The sequence below is a fragment of the Elephantulus edwardii genome, unplaced genomic scaffold (genome assembly GCF_000299155.1).
Source record: "Elephantulus edwardii isolate Elephantulus edwardi_28Jun2011 unplaced genomic scaffold, EleEdw1.0 scaffold00094, whole genome shotgun sequence".
Lineage (NCBI taxonomy): Eukaryota > Metazoa > Chordata > Mammalia > Macroscelidea > Macroscelididae > Elephantulus > Elephantulus edwardii.
In genome coordinates, this window is record NW_006399844.1 from 10,013,177 (window position 1) to 10,030,323 (window position 17,147).

Below are 17,147 nucleotides of genomic sequence, written 5' to 3' on the forward strand. Positions count from 1 at the left end.
TTAGAGAGGGACATCATGCTGGGTAGAGTAGAGGGACAGCTCAGGAGGGGAAGACCCTCTATGAGGTGGATTGATTCAGTGACTGGGGTAATCGGAATGGGCGTGTCAGAGGCAATGAGATTGGCACAGGATAGAGCAGGGTTTAGGGGTGTTGTACATAGGGTCGCTATGAGTTGCAAACGACTCGACGGCACATAACAACAACAACAACAGATTGCCAGGCCTCTCCTGATACCTTTATTGTTGCCAGGTGCTATCAACTTGACCAGTATGAGCAACAGAACTGAATCTTGAAATCTCCAGCCTTTCCGTTAGCAGCTAAGTGCCTTAAGCATTTGCAACAGGCAGTGACTTCATTTGACATTTCATTCATTCATTCATTCATTCATTCATTCATTCATTCATTCATTGCCATCAGATCCGAGCTGACAAATAGCTCACCCTCCAGTGGGTTTTCAGAGGCTGTAAACTGCAGAGGAGGAGATTGTCCGTCTTTTGGATTGGCACAACTCCCTCCCTGTAGATGGCTCCTTAGTAAATGCCAAAGGGAGGGCTGGTGACTCAGTCACTTGACATTTAGGAAGGAGTAAAAAGCAGGTCTCTGAAAACAGTGAGTGCAAATGTGTCCAGGAGCTGCAAGGCAGGGAGGGCCAGGGTCTCTCAGGGGAGATAATGGGTTCTGGCTGGGTGAGCAGTTCCCGTGAAGCCCAGGTGCACGGGTGAGGTGAGACCCCAAGGATAACTTCGAGGCAGGGTGGCTAGGACAAAGCTCAGGGTGTGTCGTTTTTGAACCCTGCGCATTTTGTCACTGACTTTGTTTTTGCTGTTGATTTTAGAGTTTGTGGCTATGGAGACCTTGTATGTTACAGAGTAAAATTTTACAGGGTTTCCACATCTGTCCTCTACAGAGCAGAAGGCTAGGACTGTTTCTTCTGTCGTGCCGCAGGGTGGATTGAAACTACCAACCTTGTGTGTCAGCTGAGTGCAACCCAACTCATCCACCAGGGGACTTGTACATTGTGAGGACGTGACCCAAGGAGAAGCAAAGACTCGCTTGCCCTTGAGGGCAGGCTGGGGATAGTTACTGTGAGACACACTCTGAGCAAATGTGACAGCTGTTTCATCTGTTAGGACAGTGTGGCAATGAGCCAGGGAAAGGTTTTCATAGGCTGGGAGTTATAATTGGAGAGCAGATTCCTTTGTTAGTAAGACTGGGTGAATGTGTCTCTTTTCCCTAGGGTCCTTATATTACAAAATCAGCTTTCATAGAAACCATAGGAATCATCGCCTGGCCTGAACCCCTGGATACACCTTCCTGAGAAGCCCTCTCCCCTTGCCTTGTCAGCCTCGTGGGCCCATTCCCACTCACTCTTCTCAGAACATCCACTTTTTTTTTTATTGTATTATTTTTACGTGTACCATCAAATCAGATCTGACTGATACAGGAGGAGATTGCCCCTTCCTTCTCCAGCAGAGCATCTGGTGGATTTGAACTGTGTGCCTCTGGGATTGCAGTGCAGCGTCTTGCCACTAGGCCACCAAAACTCCCTTGAACATCCACTTTTAACAAGATATTTTCTAGGCAGTGTGTAGAGTTAACATGAACATGAGGTTGCCCACATAGAGTCCATCTCTGTCTCCAATGCCATCAATAGAAATGGTCTTGAGCATGGTACCGGTGGGCCGAGGAGGTGTCATGTGACCTGGGAGTTGTACAGGGAGGGACTGTGGAGATGCCACAGTCCCAGAGGGTGGGCAGGGAGGTAGTCTCAGAGGCATTCTCAGGCACCAGTCTGAAAGGGCATTCTGGGTAAATGGGGCCATGCAATTAAGAGGCTATGGGAAAGCCCTGGGAGGTGTGGGAGGAGGTGGATGGTCTGATGGGGTTTGCGTTTATTGGGAGAGTCAGGCTGAAGTGGACTAAGGCTTCCCCTCGGGGCTACTCCACACCCTCCCACTAAAGAAGGAGCAGGAACAGCGTTCCTACTGCAGACTGAGGTCTCTGGGTGTAAGAAACCACTTATGCTGCATTGCCTACCTCTTTTGGGCAACTATTTTTCTGCCATTTTAATGCCGTCCACAGTGCCCTTGAAGAAAGGTCTGCTTCAGCAGAGACTGCAAGCCAAGCGGACCCAGTGGGACACAGTTCTCTGAACACCAGGTGTGGGCAAACTGAGTGACAATGGCTTTTGGTTTTTTTACTGAGGGCTTGATTCAAGCTCTCTATGCTACTATCCAAAAGATTGTTGTTGTTGTTGTTGTTGTTGTTGTGTGCCACTGAGTAGGAACCAGCCATAGCTGACCCTCCAGTGGGTTTTCAGAGGTATAAATCACACGGGAAAAAACTGCCCATCCTTCTCCCGCAGAGCAGCTAGTGGATGCGAACCATGTGCCTTTGGGATTGCAGCTTCTTTCCATTAGGACATCAGAACTCCCTAACCAAAAGATTGGTGGTTAGAGTTCACCCAAAAGAAACTCAAAAGGAAAACAAAAAAGTCTTGGCAGTCAACTTCTGAATAACTATTGTTAGTTGTTACGTGTCGCCAAGTTGACTGTACGTTATAGCAACACTGGACAAGGGACAGGAAGCTTGCCCCACCCCGAATCCTTGCCAGGACCTCTGTCAAGCTCAGGCCCACTCTTCAAGTCCATCTTGTTGAAGTTCATCTCCTCTTTGACCCTTCACCTTTCCCACCATGAGGTCATTTTCCGAGGATTGGCTCCTCCTGGCAAACAGCCCAAAGTATATGGGACAGAGTTTCACAAGTTTGAAAGAGCACAGCCCTTGAGAACCCCTTGACGCACAGCTCTGCTCCCACACACAGGGGGTGTCGGTGCATGAGAATGAACTGGAGGGCAGCAGGCATGTTTCTGAATGTTCACGCTGGCACCACTCACTGGGCTCAAATTCATTTAGTCCCCTCAGCAACATGAGCGCCTTGGTGCTGTAATTATGCAGCTTGACAGGTGAGGAAACTGAGATACAGAGAGTTTAAATGGTTCGGCCAAGGTCACACAGCAGAGTAGGCGCAGAACTGGGATTCCAAACCCGAGGAGAATTTGTGTCTGTGGTTTTCTTTACTACATATGAATAGTATGATGTACAGCCAGTGCCCAACATTTGCCTTATGTAACTGAATGCAATACATGGGTTTATTGAGTGTATAGGGAGTTGCATTGATAATCCAAAGGTGGATGGTTTGACTCCACAAGCCGCTCCACAGGAGGAAAGAAGGGCTATCTCCTCCTGTGTCATTTACAACTTCTGAATTCCCACTAGAGGATCAGCTATGCGTTGGTTCTAACTTGATGGCAATGAAGGTGGCCTATGGTTAAAGACTCTGTGTGCTACCAACTCATAGACAGGCAGTTTGAATCCACGACCTGCTCCTTGGGAGAAAGATGGGCAGTCTCTTCCTGTGCTGTTTACAGCCTCTGAAAACCCACTGGAGGACCTACTATGGGTTGGTTCCAACTTAACATTACCTAACACCACAATCAACACTCTTAGTACCAGCAGCCAGGGAATCAAGAGACAAATTGCATAGGGAAAGCTGGCTGTCAGGGACCTCTCCAGAGTACTGAAGAGCAACATCAGGCTGGAGACTAAGGTGCGCCTGATCCAGGCCATAGTCTTCGCAATTCCTTGCTGTGCGTCAGAGAGCTAGACAATGACTAGGGATGATAGAAAGAGAATTGATGCCTTTGAGCTGTAGTGCTGGAGAAGAGTGTTGAATATATCATGGACTGGCAGGAGAACAAACAGATTCGTCCTAGAGAGGGTTAACCCAGGCTGCTCCTTGGAGGCAAGGATTATGAGGCTTCATCTGACATACTTCGGGCATGTTGCAAAGAGGAACCAGCCCTTGGAGAGAGACATGATGTTTGGAAGGGCGGAGGGATGGAGAAGGAGAGGGAGACCATCAATGAGATGGACTGATTCAGTGACTGAGGTAATGAGGGTAGGTGTGTCAGAGACAATAAAGTTGGCGCAGGATAGAGCAGGTTTCGGGGCTATTGTACCTAGGGTCGCTGTGAGTCGCAAGTGACTCAGCAGCACATAACAACAGTAACACCATGATGGAAGCAGGAGAAAGATAGGCAGTCTCCTACTGTGTGATGTGCTAACCCGCTTAGAGAATGAGCTGAGTCCATTCTGATTGGACAGCACATAAAAATAACAACAGCAAAGGACAGGGGAAGGAGGAGGCAGGGAGCAGGGTTACGGGGAAGAGATTGTATCTGATTTTATCTACAGCTAAATATGGGACATGGCATGTGAGAACCATGAATGTTGGAAAATTGGATTGATTCAGTGACTGGGGAAATTGGGGTAAGTGTGTCAGAGACAATGAGATTGGCACAGGGATAGAGCAGGGTTTAGGGCTGTTGTACGTAGGGTCGCTATGAGTCGCAGACGACTCAACAGCAGCAGCTATATAGTACCCCCACCTCCTCCTCGCCCAATTTGTGCATGCAGTTCTCACTGGTCCAGTATCTACTGAGTTCCAGAAAATCTTCCTGGAGGTGGGGTTTGGATTTTATAGGGGCAGGGACAGGCAAGGAATGTGGGAAGGCAGTAGCCTGGAGGTCAGAATGTACCTGGCCCTGTCTGAAGCAGAGGAGTTATATCACAGAATTGTTGGTAGTTTGATGGGTTGAGTCATCATCAGCAAGGGCCTCACAGTCCTTGTTTGGGCTGATTGGTGAGTTCCTGCTAGCACAGAGTGAGCAATGCTTTAGAAAGAGTGATCTGAGAAAACAAAACAAAACAGTCATCTGATATCAGCTGGAAGAAAGCACTGAAGACAGAAATGTCACACCTGCTAAAAGCCTACAGTGCTTTCCCTTTACTCCCATATTAAACAAAAACCCAAACCTCCTCAAAACTTTTTCCCCCTTCCTCATAACTTTTATGGCCCTGTCGGACCTGGTCTCTTGACTTCTGCCTATGTCTGTGACCTCATTACCAGCTCTCCTTCTAGAGTTTGTGCCCCAGGAAAGAAGGATCTGGTTGGCTTTATAATAAAACATTTGTTCCTCATGGTCCCCAGTGCCTAGAACTGTGCCTGGTATACGGTTGGGACTCAATAAATATTAGGAAGCTCTGGTGGCCTAATGGGTAGAGAGCTGTGCTGCCAGCCCAAAGGCAAGCAATTTAAATTCACCAGATGCTTAATGGGAGAAAGAAGGGTAGTTTCCTCCTGTGCTATTTACAGCCTCTGAAAACCTGCTGGAGGGTCGGCTATGAGTCAGTTGTGACTCGATGACACGTAACAACAATAAATGTTGGCCACATGCATGAATGAATGAGTGCTCTCTGCCCTCCAGCAAGACTGACCTCATCACTTACTTCATTATGTTTCACACAGCCTCCTCACTTCTGTCTCCAGCGCCCCCATGACTGATGCCTGTCCATTTTGGGGGAAGGGGTGTTTGAAAACAGGTTGTTGTTATGTGTTGTCAAGTCACTTGCAACTCATAGCAACCCTATGTACAGCAGCTCTGAACCCTGCTCTATCTTAAGCCAACCTTATTGTCTCTGACACACCTACCCAATTACCCCAGTCCATCTCATCCAGGGTCTTCCTCTCTTGCACTGTCCTTCCACCCTTCCAAGTATGAGATCCCTCTCCAAGGACTGGACCCTCCTTGCAACATGTACAAAGTATGTCAAATGGAACTTCAGAATCCTTGCCTCCAAGGAGCATTCTGGTTTCACACTCTCTAGGTCAAACCTCTTTGTTCTCCTAGCAGTCCATGGTTTATTCAGTACTCTTTCCCAGCACCACAACTCAAAGGCTTCACTTTTCCTTCTATCATCCCTGAAGACATACACAGGAAAATATACAATTTGTATATTGTTGTATACAATATAATTGTATACAAGTCAACAGTTTGTACATATATAATTCAGTGGCAGATGCTCCAAGTTGTATAAAATTGTATAACCCTTTTCCACAAATTGTTTCATAGATAGCCCTGAGATAATCTTTAAACCTTAAACGGAAACTATCCGTGACAGCACCTTTGAAAAAAAAATAGTTATTACATGCCATTGAGTTGATTCCAACACATAGAGATCTTATGTACAACAGAGCATAACCTTGCCAATCCTTAATAGGTAGCTCCAGTGGCCTAGTCCTAAGGAGTTGTGCTGCCAACCCAAAGACTGTCAGTTCAAGTCCACTAGACACTGTGGGAGAAAGATAGGCTATCTCCTTCCATGTGATATACAGCCTTTGAAAACCCACTGGAGGGACAGCTATGGGTCATTTCCAACTCAACAATATATAACAAAAGACAAACTTACTGCTCCTGACTTTCTCGTCTAACCTTTCAAGTTGCTGTTGTCATTTTGACCTCATATAGATAATGCTTTTGAAGAACATAATGCTCAAGGCAGGCACAAATCCCACAAGCTTTGGAGTTCATTTTGGCTCACAGCAACAATAAACTAGAACCACCCGTGGGATCAGAGGGTGTAAGTCTTCAAGGGAAGGGATTGCCTCATCTGAACTTCTGACCTTTCCTTTAACAGCCCAGGACTTAGCCTACAGCGTCACCAGAGCACCTTCAAGGCAAGCAGCCTTTTCTAATTAATCTAAGAAATGGCATGGGATCCGGCAGGGTTTCAATCCGCTCTCCCTATGAGTTGGAATTGACTCAGTGGCACCTGACAATACTGTTTCTTTTAAAATACGACTCACAGATGGTTTCCGTTTAAGGTTTAAAGATTATCTCAGGATAATAATGGTGTTTGGTTTGGGGTGGTGTTGAGGCGAGCAGTCCAGCCATAAGATAGGGATTCCATGAGAATTTGAAATTGTATTCTATAGTTCCTCCACATCAATCATGATTCTTCTATAAAATCTTTGATCAAATCCCTTAATAATGACACTTCATCAGAGAACCTTCCATGACTCCTCTTGGCTAAGTCAGAAGCATCTGTCTGTTGCTCTGAGTTCACACTTCTTTCTCAATCATGGTACTTGCCACACTTCTTTTTTCAACTTCTTTATTTTCCCTGATTGCATCATTAAATTTCTAATTGTCTAGAAATATGCAATATAGAAAGTGAAAGTCTCCTTAGATCCCATCCTATAAAGAGAACCTCTGTTAGGAGCTAGTTGTATGTTTCTCCTTGTTTGTTATGCATAAATGTCATACACACAGTTTCATAAGGTCCCATTAAATTATTATTGCATAATCCTGCACAATTGTACAATTTTCTTTGTTATTTAATGAGTCTTTGCCATCTTATCAGTATTTGAAAACCTGCCTCATTCTTCTTTGTAACTATCTGTAGTGTTTCATTGTATGATATACCATAATACATTTAGCTGATCCCTTTCTGATGGATTTGCACTGATTCTAGTCTCTTACTGGTATAAACCTACTGCAGTAAACATCCTTGCACATAGACCTTTACGTTCTTGTAGAAGTGTTTTTGCTGAAAAATGTTCTTAAATGGAATTGCTGAATCACAGTTTGAACATTTATGAAAAAGAAACTTTCATGTTTTCCTTTCCAGAGCAGTTATTATATCTTAGCCCCATGTTAGGTGCCCCGAAGTGAACTCTGACTCATACTGACCCTTCGTGCAGTAGAGAGAGACCTTTCCCAACACTGTAACAGCCTCACAGCCTGCACCATGCTTAAGTCCACTGTTGCAGTCACTGTGTCAGTCTATCTTATCAAGGGTCTTTCTCTCCTGCACTGACCTTCCACCTTTCCAAGCATGCTGTCCTTTTCCACGGCCTGGTCCCTACTAACATGCCCAAAGTATATGAGATGAAGTCTCACAATCTTTGCCTCCAAGGGACACCCTCGCTGTACTTCCACCAAGACAAATTTGTTTGTTTTTTGGCAGTCTATTTGGTGTTATTATTATTAGATACTACCAAGTCAAGTTCAACTCATAGTGATCCTGTGAACAATAGACCTTAACCCTGTACTAGACAATGCCATCCTCATCATCTCTGACACACTTGAGCCAATTGCTGCGGTTACTGTGTCAATCCATTTTGTTGGAGGGGTCTTCCTCTGTTTCACTGACCCTCCACCTTTCCATGCAGACCTCTTTGTCAATATTACAGTTCAAAAGCATTAAAATATTCCTTTGGTCTTCCTTATTCATTATCCTATTCATTCATGTGCAACTTTTATGTGCCTATGATAACAGAAAATACCATGGTGTGGGTCACGTGCATCTTAGTCTTTAAACTGACTTCCTTGCTCTTTAGTTCTTTAAAAGAGGTCCTTGACAGCAGATCTGCCCAACGCAATACGCCATTTGATTTCTTGACTGCTGCTATCATGGGTGCTGATTTGGAATACAGTAAAATGAAACTGTTGACAGCTTCACTCTTTTCTTTATCTATCATGATGTTGTCTCATTGGTCCAGTGGTGAGGACTGTTGTCTGACTGATGTTGAGATGTAATCTACGCTGAAGGCTGTGGTCTTCCATCTCCTTCAGTAAGTGCTTCAAGTTCCCTATGTTTTCAGCAAGCATCTGCATAATGTTTGAAGAGCCTTCATCTAATCTGGATACCACATTTGTAGTCCAGCTTCTCTGAGATTGTACCCTCTCCTTTTCCCTACTTCCCTTTCCCAGTTGCTGTCCCTCCTCACCCTGTGTCCTCCCCTCCCTTGGCATTGCCATAGCACATCAAAGTTTGCCCCTGAGACATCAGATCTACGAAGCCAGACAGAGTGTCTGCTCTGTGGTTGCATTCTGACTGTCAGCCTGGTGCACAGGAGACAATTAATAAATCCTTGTTGACTGAGTAGATGAGGCATGAGGGCATGGAGAACGAGCCTGAGCTGCCTTTGGACATAGGAGGCGTAAACCGTCAGTGGCTCTGAGAGCATGGACCCAGCATGGACCCCTCTCCCAGTGCCTGTGGCATAGTCCTTGCCCCTACCCTCCATGCTATGTCCCGGTCTCCTTTTCCAAGTTTGTCTCCAGCCTCTCCTTCCCTCTCTCCTGCAGACCTTAACAACAGGCTCTAGTCAGTTAGAGATGGTTAGGATGGCACAGATAGGACAGGGGTCAGAGCTGTAGTCAATGCATTTGTGTTGTTATGATTGCTATGAGTTGTGCTCATCTTGACAGCACCCATCAACAACATCTAAATCTTAAAGAGGCCTCTCTGCTCCATCCTTCCTGGAAATCTTTCAGTGGGTTCCAGTCCTCCCTGGAAACCTCTCTGCCTAGACCCTTTATACATGGACGCTCCCTTTCTTAGACTTTTGCTTGTCCTTCAAGATGCTACTCAGAAATCACCTCATCTATAAAGGGTTCATCGCAGGTGGGACTCGAGTCTTTCATCCTCCATCCCCCACAGTGCCTGGGAAATAAAAGCATGACCTTATTTGTTCATATGACCTTCATTCCCTAGACATTGAACAATCTAATGGAAAAGATCATGTCTCATCAATTTGTGTGTCTGTAAGCTTAGAAAAGGTGCAGCCAAGAGTGCTGTTTGGAGGCAGAGGTGACAAAGTTCGTCCCACATGCTTTGGGCATGTTGCTGTATAACTTGGAGAAGGACATCTGCTTGGAAAGGTGGAAGATTGGAGAAAGAGAGGAAGAAACAAGGTAGATTGACCCAGTGGATGCAATCATGGGCTTGAGTGGGTCAGAAAATGTGAGGATGGCGCAGGATAGGACAGGGTTCAAATCTGTTGTTCATAGGGTCATTATGCGTCATACTCGATTCAGTGGCACCTACCAACAACAACGCCAGGGCCTGCGATGGTACGTGGCAGTGCATCTCTGGGTATGAACAAATGAAGGAACAAACCACTGAACAGACAAAACCATTGCTCCAAGCAGATGGGAGGTAAAGTGCTGCAAAGCTTGGTTGTGGTGGTGGCTTTGGGAAAGGAAAAGGAGGAGGAACCAAAGAGAGACTGAGTAAAAGGGATGTGGGGACTGAGGGAAGGAAGAGTCAGAAAGTGTCATTGGCGCCAAGAGAAACAGAGAAGCCAGAAGGGGAAGCTAGTTTAGAGAGAAGGAAGGGGGTTTCCTTCTGAATCTGAGCTGGGGGGGGGTTGCTGGATGCACTTCCAAGTATGGGTGACCAGTTGACAGTGCAAGTGTCAGACCAGGAGCCAAACAAGACTCTGGGGCTGGAGATGGTGATGGTCATGGTGATGGTCATGGTGGCTGCAGCCTTGAGAAGGGATCAGTTCTTTAAGAGTTGAGGTGGGTTCTCTGAGAGGCTACGGTGGGTAACTACATTTATAGGCAGAAGGAGGAGAAAGGTCAGATTAGGACACAAAGGCATAGTCAGAAGGGGCACCAATGTGACCATCAAGCACTAAGGAATTTGACAGTCCAGAGTACAAATCCAAAGGAGGGGAGAGGGAAGCCTCTGGCTTGGGAAGAAGGAAACCAGGGGGCCTTTGGCTTAGGGCCTTTGGAGAACAGGAGCCAGACTGGAGCAGGCAGATCGGAGAGACAGGGAGGAGGGCGTTCAGGTCCAGGGTGTGGGCATAGCTGGCATTTGTGAGGGATAGGGAGGGCGCACACTTGGGACGTGTGAGTCACTTCCCCTCCACTGGGAGGACTGAGGGCCTCTGAGTAGTGTCTATGTGCCCCGTGGAAGGGGCATTCTGCGTCTACTCATTGGAATTTCCAGCCAACTGTGCCGGGTGGGGGCAGCGACGCCTTGGAATGCTCAGGGAGCAGCCTCTGTGGGTTTCACGTCTCTGGGAAGAAGCAGGTGTGGGTCCCACTGTGCTGAGGAAGGGGGTGAAGATGGAGGTGGGACCACTGTAGGAGACTTCCAGAGGTGCCTCAGGCTCCCAGGGGTGGCAGAAGGGACCCAGAGGGGCCCCTGTGCTTGCTGTGGGCCCACTTCCCTTGGTGGCTGCTTGTGTAACCTGTGGAGGCAGTCCGGGTAATGCACTTGGAGCTTGAAGAGGACACAGAAGCTGTGGCACAGGGCCCCGAGCTGGCACACATGCCTTGGGGAATGCCAGGCCCTGTTGTTCCCAAGCCCTGGGAACAGTCTTGCTCACCCCAACCAAATGAGGAATTGTGGCTGAAAGGGACCTTCAGATGTGCCCGGCTATTTATAACCCAGCCCAGGGAGGGGCAGTGAAAATTCAGGACTAGGAGGAAGAACCAAGTTGTTCCACTAAAGCCTGGAAGAACAAGTCTTGACCACGGGCCCAACAGCCTAGGGCCCTAGGAAGCCCATCTGAAATCCCTCAGCCTGTATCTCAGCAGAAGCAACCAGGTGGAACTTGTGTTCAACAAGGCAAGGTCTCTGTTGCTAGCAGAATGGGCAGCGGCTACAGCTTCCACAGACTTTTTGGGAGGTGAGGTGGGAATAAGAAACATCACGCCCCACCTTCTTCTTCCTTCTCCCTAGCCCTTTTCTCTCTTTGGAAGCTCAGAGAAGAGCCCTATTCTCAGCTGAGGTCATCAATTCAGGCAGGCCCTGGATGGTGCCTGGGAGACTATTCTGGGCAAGTAGCCTTGACAGTTAAGACTCTTCCCCCTGTGACTGTACAGTTAACACCTGACAGGGCATGTGAAAGATGCCTGGGAGAGGCCAGACATGGACCCAAGAGACATTTGTGGGTGGCCAGCCTGGGACTAAGCCATACTGGCTGGTCCTGGCAACAATGGGGTGGGAGCTTGGATGGAAGAGGGAGATTTGTGGGTTAGAAAAGTTGAGAAGATTTCTTAGAGAATTTCTGACTGGAGATGAAGCTGGGAAGCTGATGAGAGACAGTGGAATAGTTTAACTTGACACGGGTTTCAGAGGAGGGTCAGCTAGGAGTCAATTCCAACTTGACAGTAATGGGTTGAATTTCCCAGTCATACAAGTTTACAAAGATAAATGATGATTTGAGGCAAGTGTGAAGCTGAATTTGGTTTCATGGCCTGAAGTAGATATAGGACAGCAGATATATTAAAGGAAACCCCTTATATTCTGTCTCTGTCTCTCTCTCCCTGTTCTCTCCCTCCCTTTCTGTCACACACACCCCCTTCCCACCCTATCCTCAAAGAAACAACCAGCTTGTGGAAGAAAGGCAGTGGCCCAGTCCATTCATTTGCACCATGTTTTCTAAAAATGTTAAACAATTGACCATCATTTTAAAATCAGGTCTCACCAAAGAACCCAAATTCCCCACTTCTTGAACTTAAAACAGTGCAGCCTTGAGCCAGCATCCTCCTTAGCAGGTGGCAGCTAGTGCGAGCGGTGGCTCTTCAGTTCACTAGCCCCTGCCTGGCCCATGACAGATTTACTTTCTCTGTCCCCATCACTGCTGGAGTTTGAATGCCTCTGTCCCAGATCCTATGTTGTGGAGGAGCTTTTCCTAGGTACTATCCACAGATACCTCCCCTGTGAGAATAAGTGTTTATAACATCCCAGGGGTCAGGGCTGGAGTCGCTCTTCTGGACAGAATTAGCTTCTGTTGTTTGTATCGACTTAACAGCTAATAGAGTTTCCTATGAAGAAGGGCCAGTGGTGGGATTTCCTTCCATGCAGGAGACCTGGGCTCAGTTTCCAGTCACTGTGCCTCATGCATGCATAGCCACCACTTGTCAGCCAGTGGAGGCCTGCACGTTGCTATGATGCTGAACAGATTTCAGCAGAGCTTGCAGATGAAGACAAAGTAGGGGAAAAGGCCTGGAAACCTGCTTTCAAGAAAGCAGCCAATGAGAATCCTAGGGATTGCAGCAGTGGTCCTGAGCAGCTCCAGAGGATCGCTCAGGACCTGGTTTTTGTCAGACGTGGAGTTGCTGGGAGTGGAGACCAACTCTTTGGCAGCTAAGGATGCTGAAAATGCCAGTGGAGCAGGCAGGATTGGTGATGCTACCTGTCCTAGTTGGGGGTGTTCTTTAAGCTGAGGTCCCTCATAAAGGAGGAGAGGCCCAAGGAAATGATAGTTCTTTCTAGTCTCAGCCACATCAATAAGTAGGGATTATGGACATTTTCTGCTGGTCAGGCTGAAGATAATGCAAGAACCTGGCACTTGGGGTTTAGGCAGCTCAGGACCTCTAGATCATAAAGCCTTGTTCACCAACCATGATGGTTATGGAAACTGTGGTTTCTCACCAGGCCTTGGTCCCTCCTCTGCAAAGGTATGAGGCGAGAGGTGAGAAAAAGGGGCTTAGGCTTCAGGACCCCAAGGTTGCTCCGGTCCTGGGGTTAGACTCATTGATTTGGAGAGGCCTTGCGGAGAAAGCTGCTCATCCCCTGTGCTGCCTCTGTTTTTGAGAGAGGTTGTAAATACAGTCTGGCCCTGGGAAGCGGACCTCCCCCCTGCGCAGGGCCTGTCTGCGGCCTCCTTCCCTCCCTCCCTCCCTCTGCTCTCCTGCAGCCTCCGCCAGCCGGCGTGCCCGGTGACCACAGAGGGAACAGCTCCACCTCACAAGTCAAGACGCGCATTTCCTGTGTATTAATAGCAAAGGCAAACCTTGGAGTCCAGAAAGGGCGGGCTCTGCGGGGCCGGCGGCGCGGCGGTGCGCGCTGGACGGAGCTGGGGTGCCGGTGACCCGCGGAGGTGCACGGAGGGTCCGACCCGCACCCGCGCCGCTCGCTGCAGCGCGCCCCGCCCGCGCCCGGCCCAGGAAGGGGCCGCCGCGCCGCCCAGGGGTTTCCTCTTCCTCCGCTGGGCGTTCGTCAGTTTCTCTCCGGTGACAGCCCTGACATTTCGGTGGCGTCGGAGCGCCCCAAAGCGAAGCAGCCACAGCGGCCAGCAGGGGCTGCCCTGGAGGACTCGCTTCCCCTTTCGCAGGGCGGGGACGTGCGGGAGGCGGGCCTGCAGCCCGGGCGCACCGGAGGGCTTGAGAGCGCCGGCAGGAAAAGGTTCATAATGGAGCCTTTCATCGGGAGCCTGTGGCCAGGTGCCAGGACCGACTCCGGGGAGGCCAGCATGCTGGTCTAGGCCTGCCCTGCACGCTCTTCCCCGCCCTCCCTCCCAGACGGCGGCCGCTGCTGCCGTTTCTGCCGCTGCGTGGACCCTGCTTCCTGTTTGCCCTCCGCTGGCTCCGGCTGCCATGGAAGAGGAAGAGGAGGCAATAGGCTTGCTGGACAAGGTTCTGGAGGATGAGGATGTGTTTCTCCTGGAGGAGTGTGAGCTGGGAACCCCGACCAGCCCGGGTTCAGGGTCCCCCTTCTTGATGGCCGTGAAGGTGGGAGTGTGACACGCCCTGGATTGGATGCTTGTGGGGAGGGGGCAGGGCTGGCGGCTCCTGACTGCCGAAGCCAAGCGCGAGGAGGCAGCAATGGCTGAGGTGTGCACACACCTCGTGGCTGGCAGCAGCACCTCACCCCGTGCGCGAGGGGCCGAGCTTGCTGCCTGCCAGGGGGATGGAGGGGCGGCGCTCTCCTCGCAGCTGTTCCTGGGGGAGAGGCGCAGTGTCTGCTCCTCCCGAACCAGTTGTCCTCAGGGGGAGTGGCTGCTGCCTTCCCCAAACCAGCTGCGCTGGGGGCTTTCTCTGGCAGTGACAAGAGTCACCTGGTGGGCACGTCAGTGGTGTGAGCCTGCTACTCCTAGAGGAGCTGCTTGACTGGAAACAGGAGGCAATAATTTATTGTTTCCATGGCAACAGTAGGTTATGAGCGTTTATAAAGTTCCCGCCAAGGGGGCCACCCTCCTCTTCCTAGTGAGGAGCCTGAGGACTCCTTGCATTTTGGCTGAAACAAGGGAACCTTTGGAAAGGTCAAGAGCCAGAGGTCATTGAGCTTCCTCGAAAGAAAAGAATTGGATCAGCTGAAGAGGGGGCGGTACAGCTGGCTTGGTGGCAGGACTCAGGTGGGTAGGCGCTTTTCCCACAGTGGGCCTAGCTAGCACGTGTCTGTTAGGCCCCAGCGCTCCCCACCAAGGATGCAGGCGTCCTCAGCAGCAATGACTCTTGTCCTGTCGGGGTGTTATATGGAAGGTAGTGCAAAAGGGGAGTGAGTAATGTGTGCAACCCAGGCCCTTTTATCTGCTCTGCGTAGGGGCGGCACTCCTAGTTCATAAAACTTACTGCCATTGAGTCAGTTCGGACTGCTGGTGACACCATGTGCCACAGGACAGAACTGCTTCATGTGGTTTTCTTGAGTGTAATCTTTATGGAAGCAGGTTGCCAGGCCTTTTTTTTTGCAGTGCCACAGGGTGGATTCAAATTGCCAGCTTTTAGGTTAGCAGCCAGTAAGTAGTAAGTGCTTGAGCTACTCATGTTGTTGTTAAGAGCCATTGAGTTGAAACTAACTCATAACTGACCTTCCAGCGAGTTTTCAGAGGCAGTAAATCTCATAGGAAGAGCTTGCCCATCTTTTCCCCACAGAACAGCTGGTGGATTTGAACCATGTGCCTTTGGGATGGCAGCAGGGATTCGTCTTTTCTCCCACATGGGCCCACCTTTATGAGCTTTACCTTTAGCCTTTTGCTCAGTTGCACTCCATTCCAGGCCTGGAAGGCACAGCCAGTGCCAGCATCTGGCAAGGAACTGGCAGACTGCAAAGTCAGGCTGCCAAACAGAGAATGCCCACATGGGGGCCTGTGGGCCTGGCTTCCGGCAGCCTGCACCCCAGAGGACATGGTGCACAGAGCCTTGCTGGGGCAGAAGGCTGTCACTGCACCCCCACGGGCCTATTGTTCCTTACTATATGATGGGGTCACAGGCTGCCTCGCCCACACCACAGTGTGGCTCTGAGGAGGAGTAAAAATAGACTGCAGGCCCCTGTGGTAGATGGCTGATATCCAGGGTCTGGGTGGAGCAGTGACTTCAGGCAGTCTGGGTGGGGAGCAGAGAGAGAGAAGCTGAGATGGGAGGCTGGCAGTTGCTGGTACCCTAGCCCTTGTTCCTGCATGTCAGTGACTCAGAGCACTGGGAGGTAAGTCCCATCCATCTGTCATTGGACGCATGACACACCAGGGTCCTGAGTCTTGACAAGCCTTTCTGTCAGCGATAAGATGGGGAACAGTCTAATATAAACCAGGAGAGCTAGCTGGGAGCCTAGAGGCTGGTCACTGCTGCTCTGGAGCCCCCTCTCGTATGTTCCTTGAGAACCCGGACCTACCCCCGCCCCCCTGCTTTCTGGCCTATATTTTACTCTGCTTGGAATTCTAGCCAGCTGTATACTCATCTGCTCCCTGATTTGTATTCATTGCTGAACTCTTCACAGTACTTGGTGTGTGATTGGTGCCCAGTGACAATTTATGGAATGAATGGAGCTTGATGGGTGGGGCCCATGAAAAGTATGTCAGGTCCTTGATATAGTTCCCTCTCAGAGGTGTCTAAGGAGGTAGTCTGTGGATGCCAGACAGTCCTGGACACAGCCCATGGAGAAGCCCCACCCCTTCCCCAGGGCTCCATGAGCATGGAGTAACCTTCCCTTCTGCCTTCCTATCACTGTGTTCTTGACCTTGTCTTCCAGCATAGAGGTGGGGAAATCTTCTGGAGTGTTGGGAAATTCCAGATTTCTTGCCTTGTCCTAAACTCCTCCAGAGTGCCCTTCTCCCCTGCCAGGCTTGACCATCTAGACGGGAGGAGGATTAGCCAGGTGACAGCAAACATTGTCAAGTGTCAGTTGTTTTGAATATGTTTTGCCTGCCTCTGTGGAGCAAAATTGAACACAGGGGACAGACAGAACGATAGTGAGAAAGTCGTCAAGGCCGGGAGAAGTGTTCTGACCAAATGATGTCAAAGGCAGAGTAAAAAAGACCACTCCTGGCTGTGTCGGAGCTGAGTGGGGTGCATGTGTGCACGTGTTCATGCATGCACATGTGTGGTCAAGGGGCATTTTCCGAGGGTGCATGGCTAACCGGGGCTGGAGACGGTTCTGGCATGCTTCTGTGTTGAAAGCTCTTCAGTACAGCTGGTAGGAGTCCAAGGCCGTTCTGTCTTTGCTGTTACGTCCCTTCAGGAGTATTTACCTTAAACAGCAGTTGTAATACTGAGCCTGTGTCCAAGTGCCAGTCCGATCAGTCAATCTTTGCAGTGTAATTTCAGAGCTACTTCGTCCTCCTGCTGGACAGCTGCAAAGTAAAACTATGGCCTTTTAGTCCTCTCGAAAGAAACTGCTGCTTCTCTCCACTCAGGCTTCCTTCTGAGGAGGTAATGGTCTCTAAGCTAATAATAACAATACTGATAACACCATCACCTCCCATCTGTAAGGTGTTCTA

General features: G+C 49.4%; 1 protein-coding gene across 3 annotated transcripts in view; it reads left to right on the forward strand.

The window, feature by feature from the left end:
• ABR (active BCR-related) overlaps positions 1–17,147 on the forward strand; it is a 179,723-nt gene that overhangs the window by 64,028 nt on the left and 98,548 nt on the right. Inside the window, exon 1 of one of the 3 annotated variants that reach the window (XM_006891000.1) lies at positions 14,006–14,166. The exons of the other annotated variants lie outside the window; for them this stretch is intronic. Coding sequence (XP_006891062.1) covers positions 14,032–14,166 — 135 coding nt within the window. The 5' untranslated portion in view covers positions 14,006–14,031. Of the gene's footprint in view, positions 1–14,005; positions 14,167–17,147 lie in introns of those variants that run through there. 3 annotated transcript variants of the gene reach the window in all.